The following is a 17,803-nucleotide window of genomic DNA, read 5'->3' on the forward strand; positions in this document are numbered from 1 at the left end:
TTTTGTGTTAGGAAATACACATTTCCATAATATACCTGGAAAGCCATGTTCATCAACGCCCAACTCCCGTTCAGTCGTAACGCTGGATCGCTGTGCTTCGTCAACTCACACAACATTTCCACTGCTCCGGAATCGAGCATTGGTTCTTTGGCAGGGGAAAACTCCAGTAGCAGGTTGCATATCGTCGATGTAACCACGGTGAGAAGTTCTAGAGATGGTTCACCTACCAACAGATCCATCAACGGGCGCCACACTGAGTGATCCTGTAAGAAGTCGTACCGAATGGTTGGATTTGAAATATTCACATTTTTCAATCACTTATTTACCTGGAACGTTGTTCTTAGCAGTTGAACTGACCTCGACAGCGAATGCAGACATCGGACGGCAGACAGTCGTACCTTCGGTGAAAATTCGTTAGAGTCAAAAAAACGCATTCAAACTATATTCCCGAGCTTACCTCCGGACACGTGTCTTTCAATCCATTCAGCACCTCCTCCATGAGCCCGTCCATTTCTATAATCCGTTTGCGGATGTCCTCATCGTTGGCAGCCAGCGAGGCGAAGCATCGGAATGCTCCCTGTCGTGACAGCGGTGAAGGACACCGGATCAAGTTAGCCAACGAGCAGATCAGATGATTGCTGATAGCGGCTAGCCGCTGCAATTCGGAATCAATTTCGGCCAAATAAGCCAGAGTTTCGGCGGCCGTTGCACGGGTCTCCTCATCGAAGTCCTCCGAGCAGAGCCTTGCTAAACTGGGAAGGGTTTTGTACACGATCCTGTAGTCATCTGCCCGCAGCGATCCGGATCGGTGTAGATAAGTTAGACAGCGACTTGCTGAGAGTTGAATCTGGACGTCGCGGGTTCGCGAAAGAAGCTCGGTGAGAATATCCAGAATAGATCGTTCCTCGTGACAGGTCATACATACGTTGTCCGATACGTACTTGTTGGTGAAACACATAGCAGCGAGACACTTGAGAGCAGGTACTTGTAGGATCGTGAGATGACTGATCATCAGTCTGACGAGGAACGGAATTACGTTGGCCTGACAGAGATTCTTCTGCTGGTGGGATGAGTGGCAAAGGGGAACGAAGATGTTGGCCACGTACACCTGACACTGGATGGAGCTACCGGCGAAGCCAGCTGTATCAATCGCACCAGATTGCCTATGTTACAGTGCAATAGTTCAATAGGTGCAAACGGATACTGCAGAATGGTTTTTAGTGCTCCGAGGCAGGTTTCCATGAGGCGTCTGTCGGTACCCGGACTGAGCACAATTCCCAGCAGCACCTGTACCGTCTCGCAGTAGATCAACGAGTGCACCTGAGATTCTGTTCCTTTGGCAAGCGATCCGATGACGATGGCTGCATCCAGGCGCAGGTTCGGATCCTTCGTGTCGTCCCGGAGGAGGGAGATCAAACGGGGCACGATGCCCTGTGAAATAACGGAGCCTTTCTTCTTGTTCGACCCGATGACCGCATTCTTCAAGCACACGATCGCCTCCTGGCACTTGTAGTTGTCCTCCGAATAGAGCTCGTCGATGTACGAACGGGAATGTTCCACGTCCTGGAAGAGATGATGTGATGTCAGTCAAGATGGCTTTATTGTGGGTAATAAAGTTATAAAACGGAGGTTGACTTTTGAATTCTCAATGTAATCCAGATTAACGAAACACCACGATTTTAAAGTCTAGTGACTTTACTCGATCTCTCTCATTTGTTATTGGCATTGTATACGGAAAACGCAAAAAAAATCATCAAGATCGCTAGAAAAAGCTGCTTTCGCCCTGCTATTGTTACCGAAATACCAAATATTACGATCTACGACTGTGATCTTCGCTGCTTCTACAGGAATTGCAACCAGCGGGATCCATTGCGCAATAATGAACAATAGGGAGAAATTGTTTATCTAAGTAAAAAAATTCATAAGGTACAGTGGGGTGAGTGAAGAAAAATCTCAAACTTCAATAATAATGCTTCGGATTTATCAATTTCACTTCACAATCCTACATGGTTGTTCAAATCATTGCTCTGAATAAGTAAAAAATGTTATCTTTTACCATTTCAACAAGCGAGTATAAACGTTTATTCACTTGTCAAGTTGATCTTTCGAACGAGTTATTTGTCGTTTCAATGAATATGATTTTTTTCTAAGTTTATTTCTAAACCACGTTCAGTTAGTACATTGATAAGTTGGTTATCTTAATAATTTTGCATTCCAGCAAAAATATAGATATGAACTACAAAAATATTGAAAAAACATGTTTTTACTAAAAGTGAAAAATTTTCAATATTGAAGGAATTTCCTTATTTCAGGATCCAAATAGTTTATATTGAGTGTAGATAAACAAATAATGCGAATTCGAAATCATTCGAAGGCATTTAATAGTTTGAGGAATAGGTCAATAGGACCAAAAGGGGAAAATATATCATAGTATTCGGTTATCCATGTAAGTAAAATTCTTCGCGCAAAAAACTTGTTTAGTTACTTATGAACTTCATATATATCAGTTTATGCTATTGCAGTTAAAATTTCAACAATTACGGTTTATGTGGACGTAGTTGAGAAGACTTAGCCATTTGCTAATGTAGATTCTTCTGCTGAGTCAACCCCTATGATTCGATAAATAATTCCTGCAGCATTTCCCTGTTATGCGTATGGCAACCACTAAAGACAAATGTGTGCTTCGACATGAAGGAACATAACAGATCAGAATTATGCTCATTTCAATATAATTGGCATTTACATGAAATATATAAACAGGAAATGTGTTTCTATATTGAAAAATCGTTTTTCAAAGTCATTTTTTCACTTACCCCAAGTGGGGCAAATGAAAAAATCTAACGGTTTTTTTGTTATTGAACTATTTTTTATCCTAAAACTACTTTTCAGAAATCTTTTCCACATGCACATATAGATTGATCAGATAATTCTTTACTATAAGCATGATCAACTTTAATATTATATTCAACTTTTAAGATTTAATGAACCTTAGCTACACGCTTTCCTTAACTCACTTGCCCCACTGTACCTTATAAGATTTTTGCGAATCTGTGACAAAAGGTAGAAAGACAAAAGATCGAACGGATAAAATGTCGAAAAGACAAAAAGTCAAAGGGGACAGAAAGTCGAAAGGACAAAATATTGAAAGGAACAAAAGATCGGAAAGGACAAAAGGTCGTAATGGGTTCTTTCTGAAATTACGTAACGCTAAATTTTATGGTTTTGGACCCCCACCACCCCCCTCGTAACACTTTTTGTATAAAAGGTTTAGTTTTGCCTTTCTCGTACAACAAAGTTGTACCAGAAGGCTATAATTTCACTCCAAAAGTGTGTATGTGTGTAGCCCATAAATATTTTTTTTGTTAAACGCGTTTCATGACAGATTCGAGTGCAACTGGTTTCATTCGACGGAGCAAATTTCGTAGTTGGACACTATTGTTTTTGTTTTTTTAATAAATCAAGCAGTTTGGATTATATTTTTATTTTTTAATCAACAAAAACACAAATGCCCATTGAATCATTAATCATTTTAGCCGTGGCGCAACCCACGGTAAGTAATTTTTAAGCAACGTACTAGAATTGCACCAAATCTTTTTACCGCCGAAACGTAGGCAATAAGCACTGCATTTACAACATTAATTCGAATTCAACATATTGAATCGAGAAAGGCATCATCACCACCGGTGGATAAATTTGGGTTTTTTTTTGTATGGATCGTAACGCGCGGCCTAACCCCCTCCCTCCCATAGAGCGTTACGTAATTTGTGAAAGGCCCCTAAGGGACAAAAGGTTGAAAGGTCGATCAAGAACAAGTTGATAACATGTGGGGTATATTCCAACAGAATTTGTGAAATGCATTTAACTTCAAAAAGAGAATGAAAAAGTCTCTCCCTTATCATCTCTGCATACATATACGATATGTGGAATGCCGTGAGAGACTTTTTTCGCTAGGTGTCATGATAAAGAACTGATTCGGAAGGCTATACCTCATGATAAATTACTTTAAGCTTCAAAAGCGGGGTCTTTTGTCTGATGATGCACTTCAACTTGTTCTACACAGCTGTGAGGTCCCTAAAACAAAATTAGCGTGAACAAAGCGAGAATCATCACTTCTCTGTTGGACTGCCTATCCGATTCTATTTTTTCGCACTTATACAAGTTTGATAAATTTGTTATCATGGCTTGTTATGATTCGCAACTGTTTTTGCCTTTCTTTTATCGTTGCTCGTTATCTATTGAGCGCGATATTATGAATATCTAAATAGTTCTGTAGAAGATAAAAAAATATTGTTGATTTAAGAAATAAATAAAGCTTGTATTGTGCGAGATTGATTCTCTCCGTTGCAGTTTCTTGTCTATTCCGATCTTTTGTCCCTTTGGACCTTGTGTTCTTCTCGACTTATTGTCCTTTTCGACGTTTAATCCTTTCGACCTTTTGTCCCTTTGACTTTTTGTCCCTAACCCGATTATTACTGTATATAACCATTAGAGTGAGGCATCAACGGTTTTTCGAAACCATTCAGGGTCCCAAACAACTGTGCGGAATATGGGCTTCCTCGCTTTCCGCATCGCGTAAGCGAAATGAAGTTTGTATGGAAATTAGTATGAGAAAACGTATATTTTTGCATCTTTACTTCTAGAGGTTTCAGTTCATTGTAAACCAAGTGGCACATGCCGTTCACTTGAATAACCCGAAGGATGCGGAAAAACTTTGCTAAAGAAGGTACGTTGCTGGAACGTCCACGAAAAAACTTATAATTGTTCAAATTGATTGCTTGTTCAAACCATATGCAAAAATCGTTTATTCTGCCAGCACTGCCGAACTACGTGGACCAATAATTTAACTGAGTGTTATTTTATAATTATTGATCTAATAGCAGGCCTGCTCAACCTTTTCAAGCCACGGGCCAATTTCCAGAATGGCCTTTTGCTGGCGGGCCAAAAAATATTCGATACATATTTTTCATACATTTTCAAAATACCCAAAGCAAAATATGGCATTTAGTTTTACAGAATGACTTAAATTGTTTAAAAAAGACTAAACACGATTTAATTACGTTTGAAAATTATTTTTTTCAATCGAGTTTTGCAAGCAGATAATGAAGATCAACAATTACTTTTTACTGCTTTCATTATTGATGAGAGTTGTCCACACAGATATGTACTTCTGGGAAGGGAAAATATCTTACGAAAGATTTTGAAATTTAGATTTGAGCACGTTGCTGCATTGGAGGTCAATTATCTCCATTTGAAACATTCCAAATATATTACTCACATCAATAAACGGTGTTGAGGAACTATGTCCTCAAAAATTAGCGAATAGGCTTAAATATTTCTGTTGAAAGGCTTCGACTGTTTTCTACAGGACAACAATCAATTGTGGGAATTGTTTCAATTTTGTTTCAATAGTTTGTATGTTGGATAATAAAAGTTCGTCGTTGACGATTGAGATGTTTCGTGACATCTAATACAAAGGCCAATCCACTCACCCATTCAGGATAATGAAGCTTGTGCATTGATATTCTGCTCCATTTTCGTCAACATAATTTGGAATTAGTGGTGGTTAAGTTGATTTTCTTAATAACGAGCGTTGCTAAACACGAATATTGATCGTTTTTGTACATAGATCTTCTTTTTTGTGATAAATGCAATGTGCAGAGAAATAACACAAATTAACTTTCGTGGCAGATTAACAATCGATTACCATATAAACAAAATTGCCTTGATTTTCAAGTGTCACAACGCCCATGTTCTTTTCCATCATTGCCGGAGCTACATCAGTTGTTAGGCCTTAAGTTTTCAAATAAGAGTTCTTTCATACATGTCTCAACAGCTTTCCTCAGGTCTATACCTGTGGTAGTCGTTTTCATCATTTAAATCAAAACTGCTAATTCCTCTGTAATTTGAAGATGATCATCAATTTCCCTTATTAAGAGAGCTAACTGTACCTTGTTTTTTACGTTCAGTATTTTCATCGATTGTTAGCAGTCAAATTCAGAAGCAGGTGGCTTTTTCACGTAACGTAGTTTTCAAATGTTCTGTGAAAACTCTAATTCTTTGCCGTGCTTTATGACAAACTAATGTTACTGGAGGAGTCTTTTTGCCTTTCTCGTACAACAAAGTTGTACCAGAAAGGCTTTCATTTCACTCCCAAAACGTACTTTTTATAGAGCGCTTGTAGACCCATAGTATTATATACAATTCGATTCAGCTCGACAAACTGAGCAAATGTCTGTCTGTCCGTGTGTGTGTCCGTGTGTGTGTGTGTGCGTATGTGTGTGCACATTGAAACATTAGCCAATTTTTCTAGTACTAAGCCTGAATCGATTTTGCTACAACAAGTTGCATTCGATGGGGAATGTTTTCTTCTTGTTCACTATTGAGTTTCATAATGATGGCACTTCTCAAAAAATAGTAAATATTCAAAGAGTTATGAGACATCATTATTTCGTAACAAATAAGCTATCGATTTTTTAGGTTATGTTCTCCCAAGACATAATTTATTCGAAACCGGCACACTGACAGCATAGAATACACAGCTTACACGGAAGAAAAAACTTCACAAAGAAACATAGAAACCCATTAATGAGTTAAAAAGTACCTATTTTAAGATTGCATGTATACACTGAAAATTCTCGTTTATTTTTTCAAAATGACCTAAGAAACATATTTTCATGAATGAATTTTAATATTGCGATCAACAGACCAATATGATAGCTTTTGATTGCAGTACACAAATTAATTCATGAATAAAAGGTGACATATGTTCTTTTTAAAAGTTAAGCGTCATTTCTGCAATTTCTTTTCCCTATGGGCCGATGTGCGCAGTGAGAAGTGCAAAGTGAGACGTGAGAAGTGCGAAGTGAGGAGTGAAAAGTAAGAAGTAAGAAATGAAAAATGAGAAATGAAAATCACCAGATGATCCGAAATGAAAACAAAATGTTTTTCCAAATTTAATCTAGACTATCCTTTGAAAAGAGCTGAAATTTGTTTGCTAATATTTTCAAATGGATATAATAGAACAACGACGCATCCCACAAAAAAGTGTTGTATGGGTGACCATCGCAAAATCAGTCAAACTTTCTAGTGAAAATATCGGAAACAATCCAAATTGAGCCCTACACTGAAAAATCAGTTTAAAAATTTTAAAGTCGATTTGCGAAAAAACGCCCTTTTTATTTAAATGAAATTTTGTCTCAAGATAGGTGATTATGTTTCCCTACCAACCGTCCATACATCGCAAGCTGGGCACTCTTAAGGAAAAAAGTTTTCTAACAAAACTTTTTCTTGTCGGAATTATTTTCAGTGTATTTTCATCTGAAATTAAACCAATGAAAGCCATCGTTATAGAACCCCAAGCAAATCTATTTTTATGATACATTGTCTAATTTAGTCACTAAATATAGTTTGTTTTTAAATTAAGAGTAGAGTAGAGTGGGGCAAGAGTACGCACTTAGTTTTCAATCGATCATGTGGCCCTTATGAAGCAAGCTTCTGCATATCAAATCAGTGTCGATGATTCATATACTCTTCCTTTATGTTACCCAGTGGAAAAAATATTGAAATTATTGAGATTCGTTTTAGTAGAACTATTATTGCAAGACAAGTGAAAAACGCACTCTTACCCCACCGGTGGGGTAAAAGTGCGCATCGGGTGGGGTAAGAGTACGCATTTATCCAATCATGTGCTTTAGGTATATATTAACACAAATAAGAGTTAATAACATTTAATTGATGTTTAATGAGCATATATTAGGGAATGTTCAAAGATTTCGCAACTTTTAAAGGGGGAGGGGGTTCTAAAAATGTGCACTTTCATACGAAAAACCATTGTTTTTTTATATATACAAAAAACTACAGAGGTGAAAATATATATCAGGTTTCGCGTGGCGTATACAAAGTCATTTTCCTTAAAGAAAGTCCACCAATCACGTAACGTAAAATTTGGCTTTTTCATCACCCCTCCCCCCTATCTTACACTATTTGTATGAATCCTCTAAAAATTATATGGATCGTCACAGATCTCACAACCCCTCCCAACTAAACGTTGCGTAATTTATGAATGTTTCTTTTGATTAAATGAAATTATCATTAAGATGAAATTGTGTTTTCGTACTATGTTTAGGTGTACAACAAGTCCTAATACAATTTCATTATTTCGCTTCAGTGCTTTGTTCGCTAAGTCCTTTCTAACACCGAATTACTTCAACTTATCCTAAAAACTTGTGATGATTTCAAATTCTGTCCCTTTTTTCTTAGTTGTGGATCTTTACGCTTTGGAAGAAGTCTTATTTCGGCCGGTGATACGGGTTTGACATCATAACTTGAAGATTCATATGCGTACTCTTGCCCCACCGGTTCCTGCGTACTTTTACCCCACAGTCCCAAAAATTATGCAAGTAATGGTTTTGACTTCTTGGAAAACCAACCGGATTGGTGTTCTGTACCATAAAGTACTTTATACAATAGGTTATCGAAATGGTATAATGTTCACCTGATTGAACGTATATATGGTAATGAAACACTAGTTGCGGAAATCCAATTATTTTTAGCAAAATGACCAAAAAGTTATCTAACTCCATATCTCCCTTGTTGTTTATTCAAATCGTTTACAATTACACATGATAATAGTTGGCCAGAATACCTGTCAAACTGATGCAGTGCTGCTAGTTTATCTTTTTTTATTACTTCAAAAAATCGAAAACGTACTCTTACCCCACGCGCACTCTTGCCCCACTCTACTCTAATATTAAGAAGGGGTTTATATCTTCAAAAAAAATATTATATTCCATTATTAGCTTCTTTAGTTGCGACCAGTTACGACCAAAACATTGTACTCTGCCTGACTGTACAGGAATACTTAATATGAGTATATTATGTATACATATGTTAAATCCACCCCTTAAAGACACTGAAAAAATCAATTCCGTCAAGAAAAAGTTTTTGTTAGAAATTTTTTTTCCCTTCAAAGTGCCCAGCTTGCGATGTATGGACGGTTGGTAGGGAACATAATCACCTATCTTGAGACAAAATTTCGTCCAAATCGAAAAGGGCGTTTTTTTGCAAATCGACTTTTAATTTTTTAAATCGATTTTTTTTAGTGTAGGGTTCAATTTTGAGTTTTTCAAAAAGTTTTAAGAAAAGTTATTAGAAAGTTTGACAGATTTTGCGATAGTCACCCATACAACACTTTTTTGTAGGAAGGGTCGTTTTTCGATTATATCCATTTGAAAAAATCAGTAAAAACAAGTTTGATCCTTTTCAAAAGATAGTCTGAATCAAATTTGAATAAACTAAGTATGCACTTTTCTTTTAACTGCACTTCTTAAATATTGACCAATAAATTTACAAAAAGTCAACTTAAACAATCAGAACACTTGCAAGTTCCCAAAAAGTTCTATTTTGGCTTTACGCATTTTATTACATTTCCCGCATAACTTTTCAAAAGGACCTAAGTAAATTTTTTTCATGAATTCTCGCTTAACTTTTTAAAGTAAGTAACATTTTTTTTCATGAATTAATTTGAATACTGCAATCAATATTGTGATTCTCGAGATATTATAGCATTTTGCTCATTCACCTCTGCCTCGCTTAGTTGTGCGCCGCTAAGGTATTGTGTCATATTATGGTACTTTACTCAATTTAAGTGTAGAATATTACATCACAAATTAAACATAATTGCACTACTAATATCCACTTAAACAATATCCCGAACGCAACACAGGCGAAAGAAAAGCAAAAAACTACTAAACATCGAACAATTTCACTTAAAAATATCTTTTCGTAAAGAGACGACAATATGCTACATACCTTACAGGCGAATGTGGAAAAGCTTACCGAAAGCTCACATCTATTTGACATTGGTTTATTTACTTTTTGCATGGCGCACAACTCGGCGCATGGGACCCGGCGCGTAACTGGTGAGCCAGTATGCTAATTTTAGAAAAGAATCGCAATAGCTTTCATGTTGTTCTGTTGATTGCAGAGTACTCAAATTAATTCATGAAAAAAATGTTACTTAGGTCCTTTTGATAAATTATGATAAATTATGCGAGATCTATAGTACAGCAGAAAGTCCATTGCTGATAAACGTTCATTTCGAACAATACACCGCAGATTGCTGGTTAATTTTTTTTTGACATATACTCTGTCTCGCTCAAACCAACAGCGAATAATCTAGCGACTACTTTAACGAACTATTTAAGGAACAGCTACTTTAACCGACCGTGTCCATTTAGCAAGTACGGTGTTGAACATAATCTGGAGATTAAAATAACACTTAATAAAGTTTAAAAAACTTAGCAAGTAACCGCACAATATTGAGTAAAACAAATTAAGGGTGTAGCATTTCTGCATGCGGTGAATAAATTTCGCACCGTGTATATAACTGACAGCATGAATGTTTGTGTTGCTTCTTTCGTGCTTTATTGATGATGCTAACCTCTCAAGCAAAGTTTTCCAAAGCTTCAAATGTGGAACACGAAAACTAATGGACGAACACACACGCGCTAGAGACCCGAAGCCGATGACTTCAGCCGCTCGCCTCAACACAGCTGTAAAAGTTTGGTCGTTGGAAATAAAAATCGCATACCTACGTACATGCTTTCTCGTGCGCTCGTTACGTTTGCTGCCATTTTGTTTCATGCTTTGGAAGGAAAGAAGAGGCGTGTCATTAAGGCTAACTGCTTTTTGGTTTGGGTGGTTTGGTTGGTTTGGGTGGAATGATGGTGTAGTTTGGGCATATGGGTGATTTGAACATAACGTTCGTTTTCATACACCTCCTTATTTCCATATTATGCGGCTTTTTTTTTTCATTTATATTTATGTGAATTGTTGGTTTCATTTTCACAAATGTATTGCAAATTTTGCGCCGTGTTCGACTACTATGCAACAAATCTAGAGTGCTTTGAAAATAGGTCGTATGTGCAAAAGAGAGTCTCTCTTTGGATCTATTTTCTTTTGATTATTACGAAACTATACAACAGTTTACTACGAATTTCTTGGCAGGTATACAAAGACAATAGCTTTGTCTATCATGCTGAAGTGGAAATGTAGCAAAACATGCCAAACTAGCCAATATATTAGCGAAAGAGAGCGTGATCAAAGAGAATCTCTCTTTTGCACATACGACCTATTCTCAAAGCAATCTAGAAATATTGTCCCACCAAAATATGTTCCCACCAGTTTCTCCATATATGGATGACGTCTCCACTGGAAGAAAGAGCTGTTTGAGGTGTGTTATAAGGTGCAAGGCAGAGACGATGGTATTATATAGAGACACGCGGAGAGAATAAAAGCATTTCTGGTCTCACGGCCAGCAGACAAAAAAAAATCCTGTGCGATCGGCAACATCAAAATTTGTGAGAACTTGAAGTGACTCTCAGTGTGAGCAGTTTTTTCGTTTGCTCCAACTACATAGTTTGTCTTCTTTAGTACCATTTCCATATATTGAACAATACATATGATTAAGTACAAAATATAAATTTGCTATGAGAACACTGAAAACATTTTCATTTACTGAACTTTTCAAACTTTTTTATAATTTCTATGATGTAGATTACAATACCCGTCCTGCATTTAGTACCGATTTGTAATGTTTGTTTACTTTGCTCGTTTGGTACCGCGTTTGACGGTTCGTTTGGTACTTTCGGCTTCACCCTTTGCGGGTCTCTATCTATAAACAACGTCTCTGGTGCAAGGAATGATGTTTTGGATTGTGCTTTCGCTAATTTCTATACAATTGGACGTGTGAGCATTTGTTTTGGTACCACGGTAGTCTATTCTTCGGTGAGAAAAGCAATACTTGTACAATTATTACACAAAGGGATGCAAAATCAATGTATGACATACAACTATGTAGTATTATTGAACTTTAATATTACATTGGTGAAAAAACACTACGTGGGAATCAGGAAAGTTGGAAACATATCGAATTTTAATCCATATGTATTTTTCAAAACGCGCCGTTGCGCTAATCATTGTATTTACTATCGCTAATCATTGTACTACCGCACGATCGCATATTTGTAACATGCAGGGCCGGATTTATGGGGGGGCCGTGGCCCCGGGCCCCCACAAATCTTATGTACCAAAACCAACCTTTTTTGTTCATTTTGGGGCCCCCACATACCGTCGGCCCCGGGGCCCCCTTCCGGCTAAATCCGGTCCTGAACATATGCATTTTTTCCTTTCTCGTACAACAAAGTTGTACCGAAAGGCTATATGATTGCTAAAAAAAACTTGATAGAAGGCCCGGAGACCCATAGTGTTATATACCGATCGACTCAGCTCGACAAACTGAGGTGACGTCTGTTTTTTTTGTGTATGTGTGTGTGTATGTGTACAAATTTTGTAGGCACACTTTTTAGAACTTAGAATTATCCGATTTACTCGCAACAAGTTGCATTCGAATTGTTAGCTATTGGAAATGGGCCCGATCATTGCTTTTCGGAATTATTGAAAAAACATTGTTTTTCCCCAAAGGTCCCCCTTGAAAATTCAAAGAACAATTTTTTTTGAATGGTGGCAAGGCAAAAATATTAAAAATGATCGAAAAAATGTGATCTATTTCCCCAAAGAGCTTTTTTGACCTTTCTAATGTGATTTTTTCAATATATTTTATAATGCACGAGAAAGGCATCATCACTGCTAGGTGGATTAATCTGGGTTTTTTTTAGAGCACACCATATCAACAACAGTCGATATGCATTCCATAACAAGTTCTCCGTTCAACTTCGTTGAATTTATTTTTTTTAAATTAATAATAATCTACATTACTTATTAACTTTTCGGGACTCGCGACATTGGAAAAAATACAACACCTTCGAAAAAAACTCGCTTGTCGTTCACAACAGGGGCGAGCGAGTGAGCGATCCAGAACCATGCGAGTCCCGAAAAGTTAATAAATAATAAGAAGGAGCTTCTCGAGCCAGAGAGAAAAATTGTTGGGTCGGTTATGAAGTATTCTTTCTAACACGCCGCGGGCCGTACGTTGGGGAGCCCTAATAGGGCTTCGGAGCCAATAGGAGTTATTTGCAATCATTTCACAATGTAAAAATTCCGACAAGAAGGAAGATGGGTTTTGTCCTCTGACAATCATAGTTTGTTGTTCGGTAGTGCTGGTTTGAACAATCAATTTTCGAGGCGTAATAATTTTTGTAGAGCTTCCAGCTACGTAAATTCTTTGGCAAATCAGACTTTATGCTTACGAATTGAGTCACGTGAATGACGATAAATTGAAGCCGCTAAGAGCAAAAATGTAAGAAGTACGTTTTTCCATACTAATCTCCATATTAATTTAAAACGCGATACGAGAAGCGAAGACGCAACCAATCGAGGTCATATTTTGCACAGTTGATTGGGATCCCAAAACGGTTCAGAAAAAAAACTTGTTTGGACAAAGTTTGCGTTTTTCCATACACAACTGCACATAAATATTCTTTGAGTGACGGAAAACCAAAGTAACCAGTTGCACTACATTTCGTCTTTTCGGCAATATAAAGCTATTACAGAGCCAGTATAAAGCATGTTTGCACTCTGTGATAGCGTTATAGTCGCACGTACGGCTTTGCTGTGGCTGTAGATCCGGGTTCTGGACTCAAGGACGTTTTGGATGACCCAGGATATCCCGAAACCATCTTACCATGGCCCTTGATCTTACATATCCAAGCTTGGAGTGATGAAAAAATCTAGCATGGTAACTGTAAATCGCAAGTTCTGGACTCAAGGACAGTTTGGATGATCTACCACATAAAAAAATTCTACTTGTTTTGTCATTTCTCCATTATTAATCACGAAAACAAAATGTATACCAAATTTTTAAAAAATGGGCTTGAAGGGTTAAATAAAACTTGAACACCGGTGCTGCAAAAATGGGTTCACAAGGAACATATATCTTTCAGCAGGATAATAACCCTATTCACACTTCACAAAATAAGCTGCGGTCAGCTCCATGACGTGTTGAAGACTACAAGCCGTTAGGCCCGATGCCCATGTGTAGCGGTTTTTTAACGCCTCGTGCATGCAACGCAGTGGCGTCGCGTAACCTCACTTTTTACCTGTGCACTGACCCAAAAAATGAAGATTTTGATATTTTGACAGCCCAAATGTAATATAAAATTATCAGAGTCGTTTAAACTAATCATAATCTAGTTATTCTATGTATTTCGGCACACTAATTCCTCCACTGCACAGGTAGATTGAGGTTAGGGAAACGCCACTGATGCAACGTTAAAATAACGCAAGTGTGCATCGTGTGCAAAGCAACGCAGCGTTAACGCTTTTTTTACCGATACACACTTGCAGGGCTGTTACAAAGTGACCAAATTCCAATCCGCGAAATCCGCGACTAATGAAATGAAATCCGCGACTGAAAACCAAAACCGCGACCAGCAAAAATAATCGCCTCATCACGTAGAAATACATTTCAATGCAAAATTTCAATACTGTTGCTTTTAATCTATCGAAATTTTGATCAATAGAAAAAATAAATGGTAAAGCAGAAATAATTTCATGGTTTATAAATAAATGGATCATAGCATTTCTAATATCCTAATCAGACTCCAGGCTTTAAATAGTGTTTTGATTTTAAAGTTCATAGATTGAAATTTTACTGAAAATAAAGTACATGATTCATATCAAAATACATTATTTTATCAAATGATAAGACTCGTGAATAGGCTATACGTTCAAGCAGATCTGACTTTCAAATTCAGCCAAAAAACCTCATGGCTATTTCACAGTAAATTGAAGAGTTTCGATGCCTGCAATTGCATGAATTTGATTCTAGTGTGATAAGAACAATAGGCGTCTCCGAATTATTGGTGGTACCAAAGTAGGAGGACGCCAGCTTGGATTCTACACACTTGAACTGACATCGATACGAGGTTCAAAGTAAGTTGTCCAGATGGCGTTAGTTCACACGTAAATCACAAATGAGGGGGTTAAAAGCAGAGGGGTGTAAACGACATTTTCGTTTAGTTTACTACAGCAAAAGATACTTTGATTATCGAGCTTTGCCTCAATATGTTGATATAGTTGGTACGATGTTTATAAAAAATGTGGAAATTCACGGAAAATAAGTAATTATTTGATCTTTCATACAAATTGTATGAAGCGAAAAAAAGGGAAAACTGTGCACCCATTTTTCTCAAAATCAACTTTTTCACACTTACAAAGCCGTGCGTTTGACTCCCTCAAATTGTTAGATGATAATCTTGAGCAATAACTTGAAATGTGTTAACTATTTAGAAACCCCGAGGACCAGAATCCTTAATAACTGGACTTTAAAAACTGATTCTCCAGACAGGTCCTAAAATCCTACCCAACAATGCTTGAAGAACTCTCAAACTTGTCCAGAAACCCTTCAAATGAGCTCCTTTGATCTTGTTTTGTATAATCATGAGATTTGAGATGTCACAAGCTAGGGTTTATCACTGATAGGAAATGGTCATATTAACCAGCGGACCAGGTCTACGGAACATTCCTGAACGCGTCCTCCATGTTCAAAAACTATCATGATGGCCTTAATTGAACTTATTTAGCAAAATCATGACGTTTAACATGCCGCACGCTGACTTATAGAAGTGCTAAACAAGTGTTCCTAAGGATGCCAAAAAACCTACCCCAGTACACCCCGGAATATTTCCCAAACCAAGTAGCCAATGCATACAAAATATTATCCCATTTCCAGAAACTAGATATCTGAGTGATTGTTTTGTGGGGTTGATTATCACACTCGGTTGAGAAATGCAGAAATTATGATTTTTTAGTGACTATGTGCAAGCGAGGCTTTGAGGATAAATATGTAGTCTAAGGCGTGGGAGGCAAGATGTCATTCAAATGACAATTTGACATTTTGAGAAAAAAAAATCACTCTCAAGTCTCAGATGTTATATTTAAAACAATGTGCCTTTGGTTAGAAATATAGGACCACTGAAGTGTGGGTTCATTAATAATATGCTACACACTTAAAATAAATCACCGACTTCGGTAAAATTTTACCGAAATCTCAACCGCTGAACTGTTCGGTAAATTATTTTACTGATTTTCGGTGATTTTGACAGTTGAGCAATGGAAAAAATTACAAAAAATCTGTAAATTAATTTACCGCACAGTTCAGCGGTTGAGATTTCGGTAAAATTTACCGAATACTGTAAAATGAGCTAAGTGTGTATAATATGAAGTTACTAAGGCTTTTAGAAAAAGTTTCAGACTTAATAGTCAAATGGCATGCATATGATCCTTTACAACGCTAGGTACAAGCAAACGAAGAAACGAGGAATTTTTTATCACGAAACGGCAGAAACGTTTTAACCGAAAAAATGACTAACCAAGCAATGGTGGTAATTGAGCTATGACAGTGCAATGAACTTGACAAGCAAATAGTTGGAATAAGCAGCCTGGAGTACTGAGAATCACTATGGAGCAGAACTGGATGTAGCAGAAGGTCAGAAAGATGAAGAGCTTCTCTATCGCTCAACCAACAGTGAACAGAGTCGGTAACCAGCATGATTATGTTCGACAACCAGCATGCTTCAGCTAAGTTCTGGTGTTACAAGAAGCGAATTTCAATGCGTTTGATTTGGACAATAACACCATTGGACAGCAAAACAAAGTGCCGTTGCCCAAATTGTAATAATAATCCACGATTTTTGCAACAACATTCATGAGAATCTGAACACAATTCCATCCATCTACAAATCCAAAATTACAATATAGCCATATACGATCATACGATAACTAGAATATTATTATTAGGATATAATTTGTTTGGATCCCAAAGTATTGCCTATTCCTAATACACTCACCTAAAAGATATTAGCATTTTAAATTTATCCAATCAATTTCAAAAAATTCTTAAATTGCAATTTTCGAAATATAAATCCGCGATTTTCGCGACAACATTTCAAGGAACCGCGATTTTCGCGACTGGAAGAGCAGATCCGCGAAATTTGCGAAAAACGCAAAATCCGCGACTGTTGTAACAGCCCTGCAATTGCGTCCTTTTAACACCGCGTGCACGCAGAGTTGAAAAGACGCTACGTGGGCATCGAGCCTTAAGATACAAAGGATAATACAACGAAATATTAAATTCTATTCTACAACTTCTGATTTCGTTTGAAAAGTGCGCCCAACCTAAATAGACGAATATTTTATGAGCACATATTGAATGGATTGTTATGTTCTGTTACACATGTTTTTGTTATTGGTGTTTTTCTGTCTGATATTTAATAATAAAGTTAAATGAATTAATTTTCTACACAATAAGATTGTTAGTGTCATTTTTTTTGGATTAGTATATTTACAATGTTCTGAAAACTCAGAAGTAAATATGTACATTATGTGGGAGATTTTCATTTGAAAAATGTATTGGAGGTACCCACTGTCCTTCAATGAGAGGGACTCAAACTCACGACCCTCAGTACGCTAGACTGGTATTTTTAACCAACTGAACTTTTACCTTGTTTAAGGTATGAACAATATGTGATGGATTTAATTCGAAAAGTGTACCACTTCGTTCGGTGCAGTTTGAATTCATGATCCACAGTACGCTACTCTACTAGTGCTTTCTCCAACTATGCTACGGTGGACCTCCGTTAGCCTTCGCAGCTTACTGATAAATCTAAATTCCCAGCATTGGATGTTATATGTGGTTATATTCAATGGATATTATAGTCAGATCTTCTTTTCTAAATCATGTTTATATCACCAAATAACCCAATAAATCAGATTGGAATAAATAACTTGAAGACAATAAAACGAAGTTCAATAATATATCGGTTGCCGCCAAGAGTATGATAGA

The 17,803-nt window shown here is 37.0% G+C and overlaps 1 protein-coding gene across 1 annotated transcript in view; it reads right to left on the reverse strand.

The window, feature by feature from the left end:
• Nucleotides 1–17,803, reverse strand: part of LOC134210733 (armadillo repeat-containing protein 8-like) — a 28,912-nt gene that overhangs the window by 9,284 nt on the left and 1,825 nt on the right. The window contains 4 exon segments of the mRNA XM_062686971.1: nucleotides 36–263; nucleotides 327–398; nucleotides 458–1,128; nucleotides 1,131–1,563. Of these exon segments, the coding sequence (XP_062542955.1) occupies nucleotides 36–263; nucleotides 327–398; nucleotides 458–1,128; nucleotides 1,131–1,563 (1,404 nt within the window).

This window comes from Armigeres subalbatus, chromosome 2 (assembly GCF_024139115.2).
Source record: "Armigeres subalbatus isolate Guangzhou_Male chromosome 2, GZ_Asu_2, whole genome shotgun sequence".
NCBI classification, from domain to species: domain Eukaryota; kingdom Metazoa; phylum Arthropoda; class Insecta; order Diptera; family Culicidae; genus Armigeres; species Armigeres subalbatus.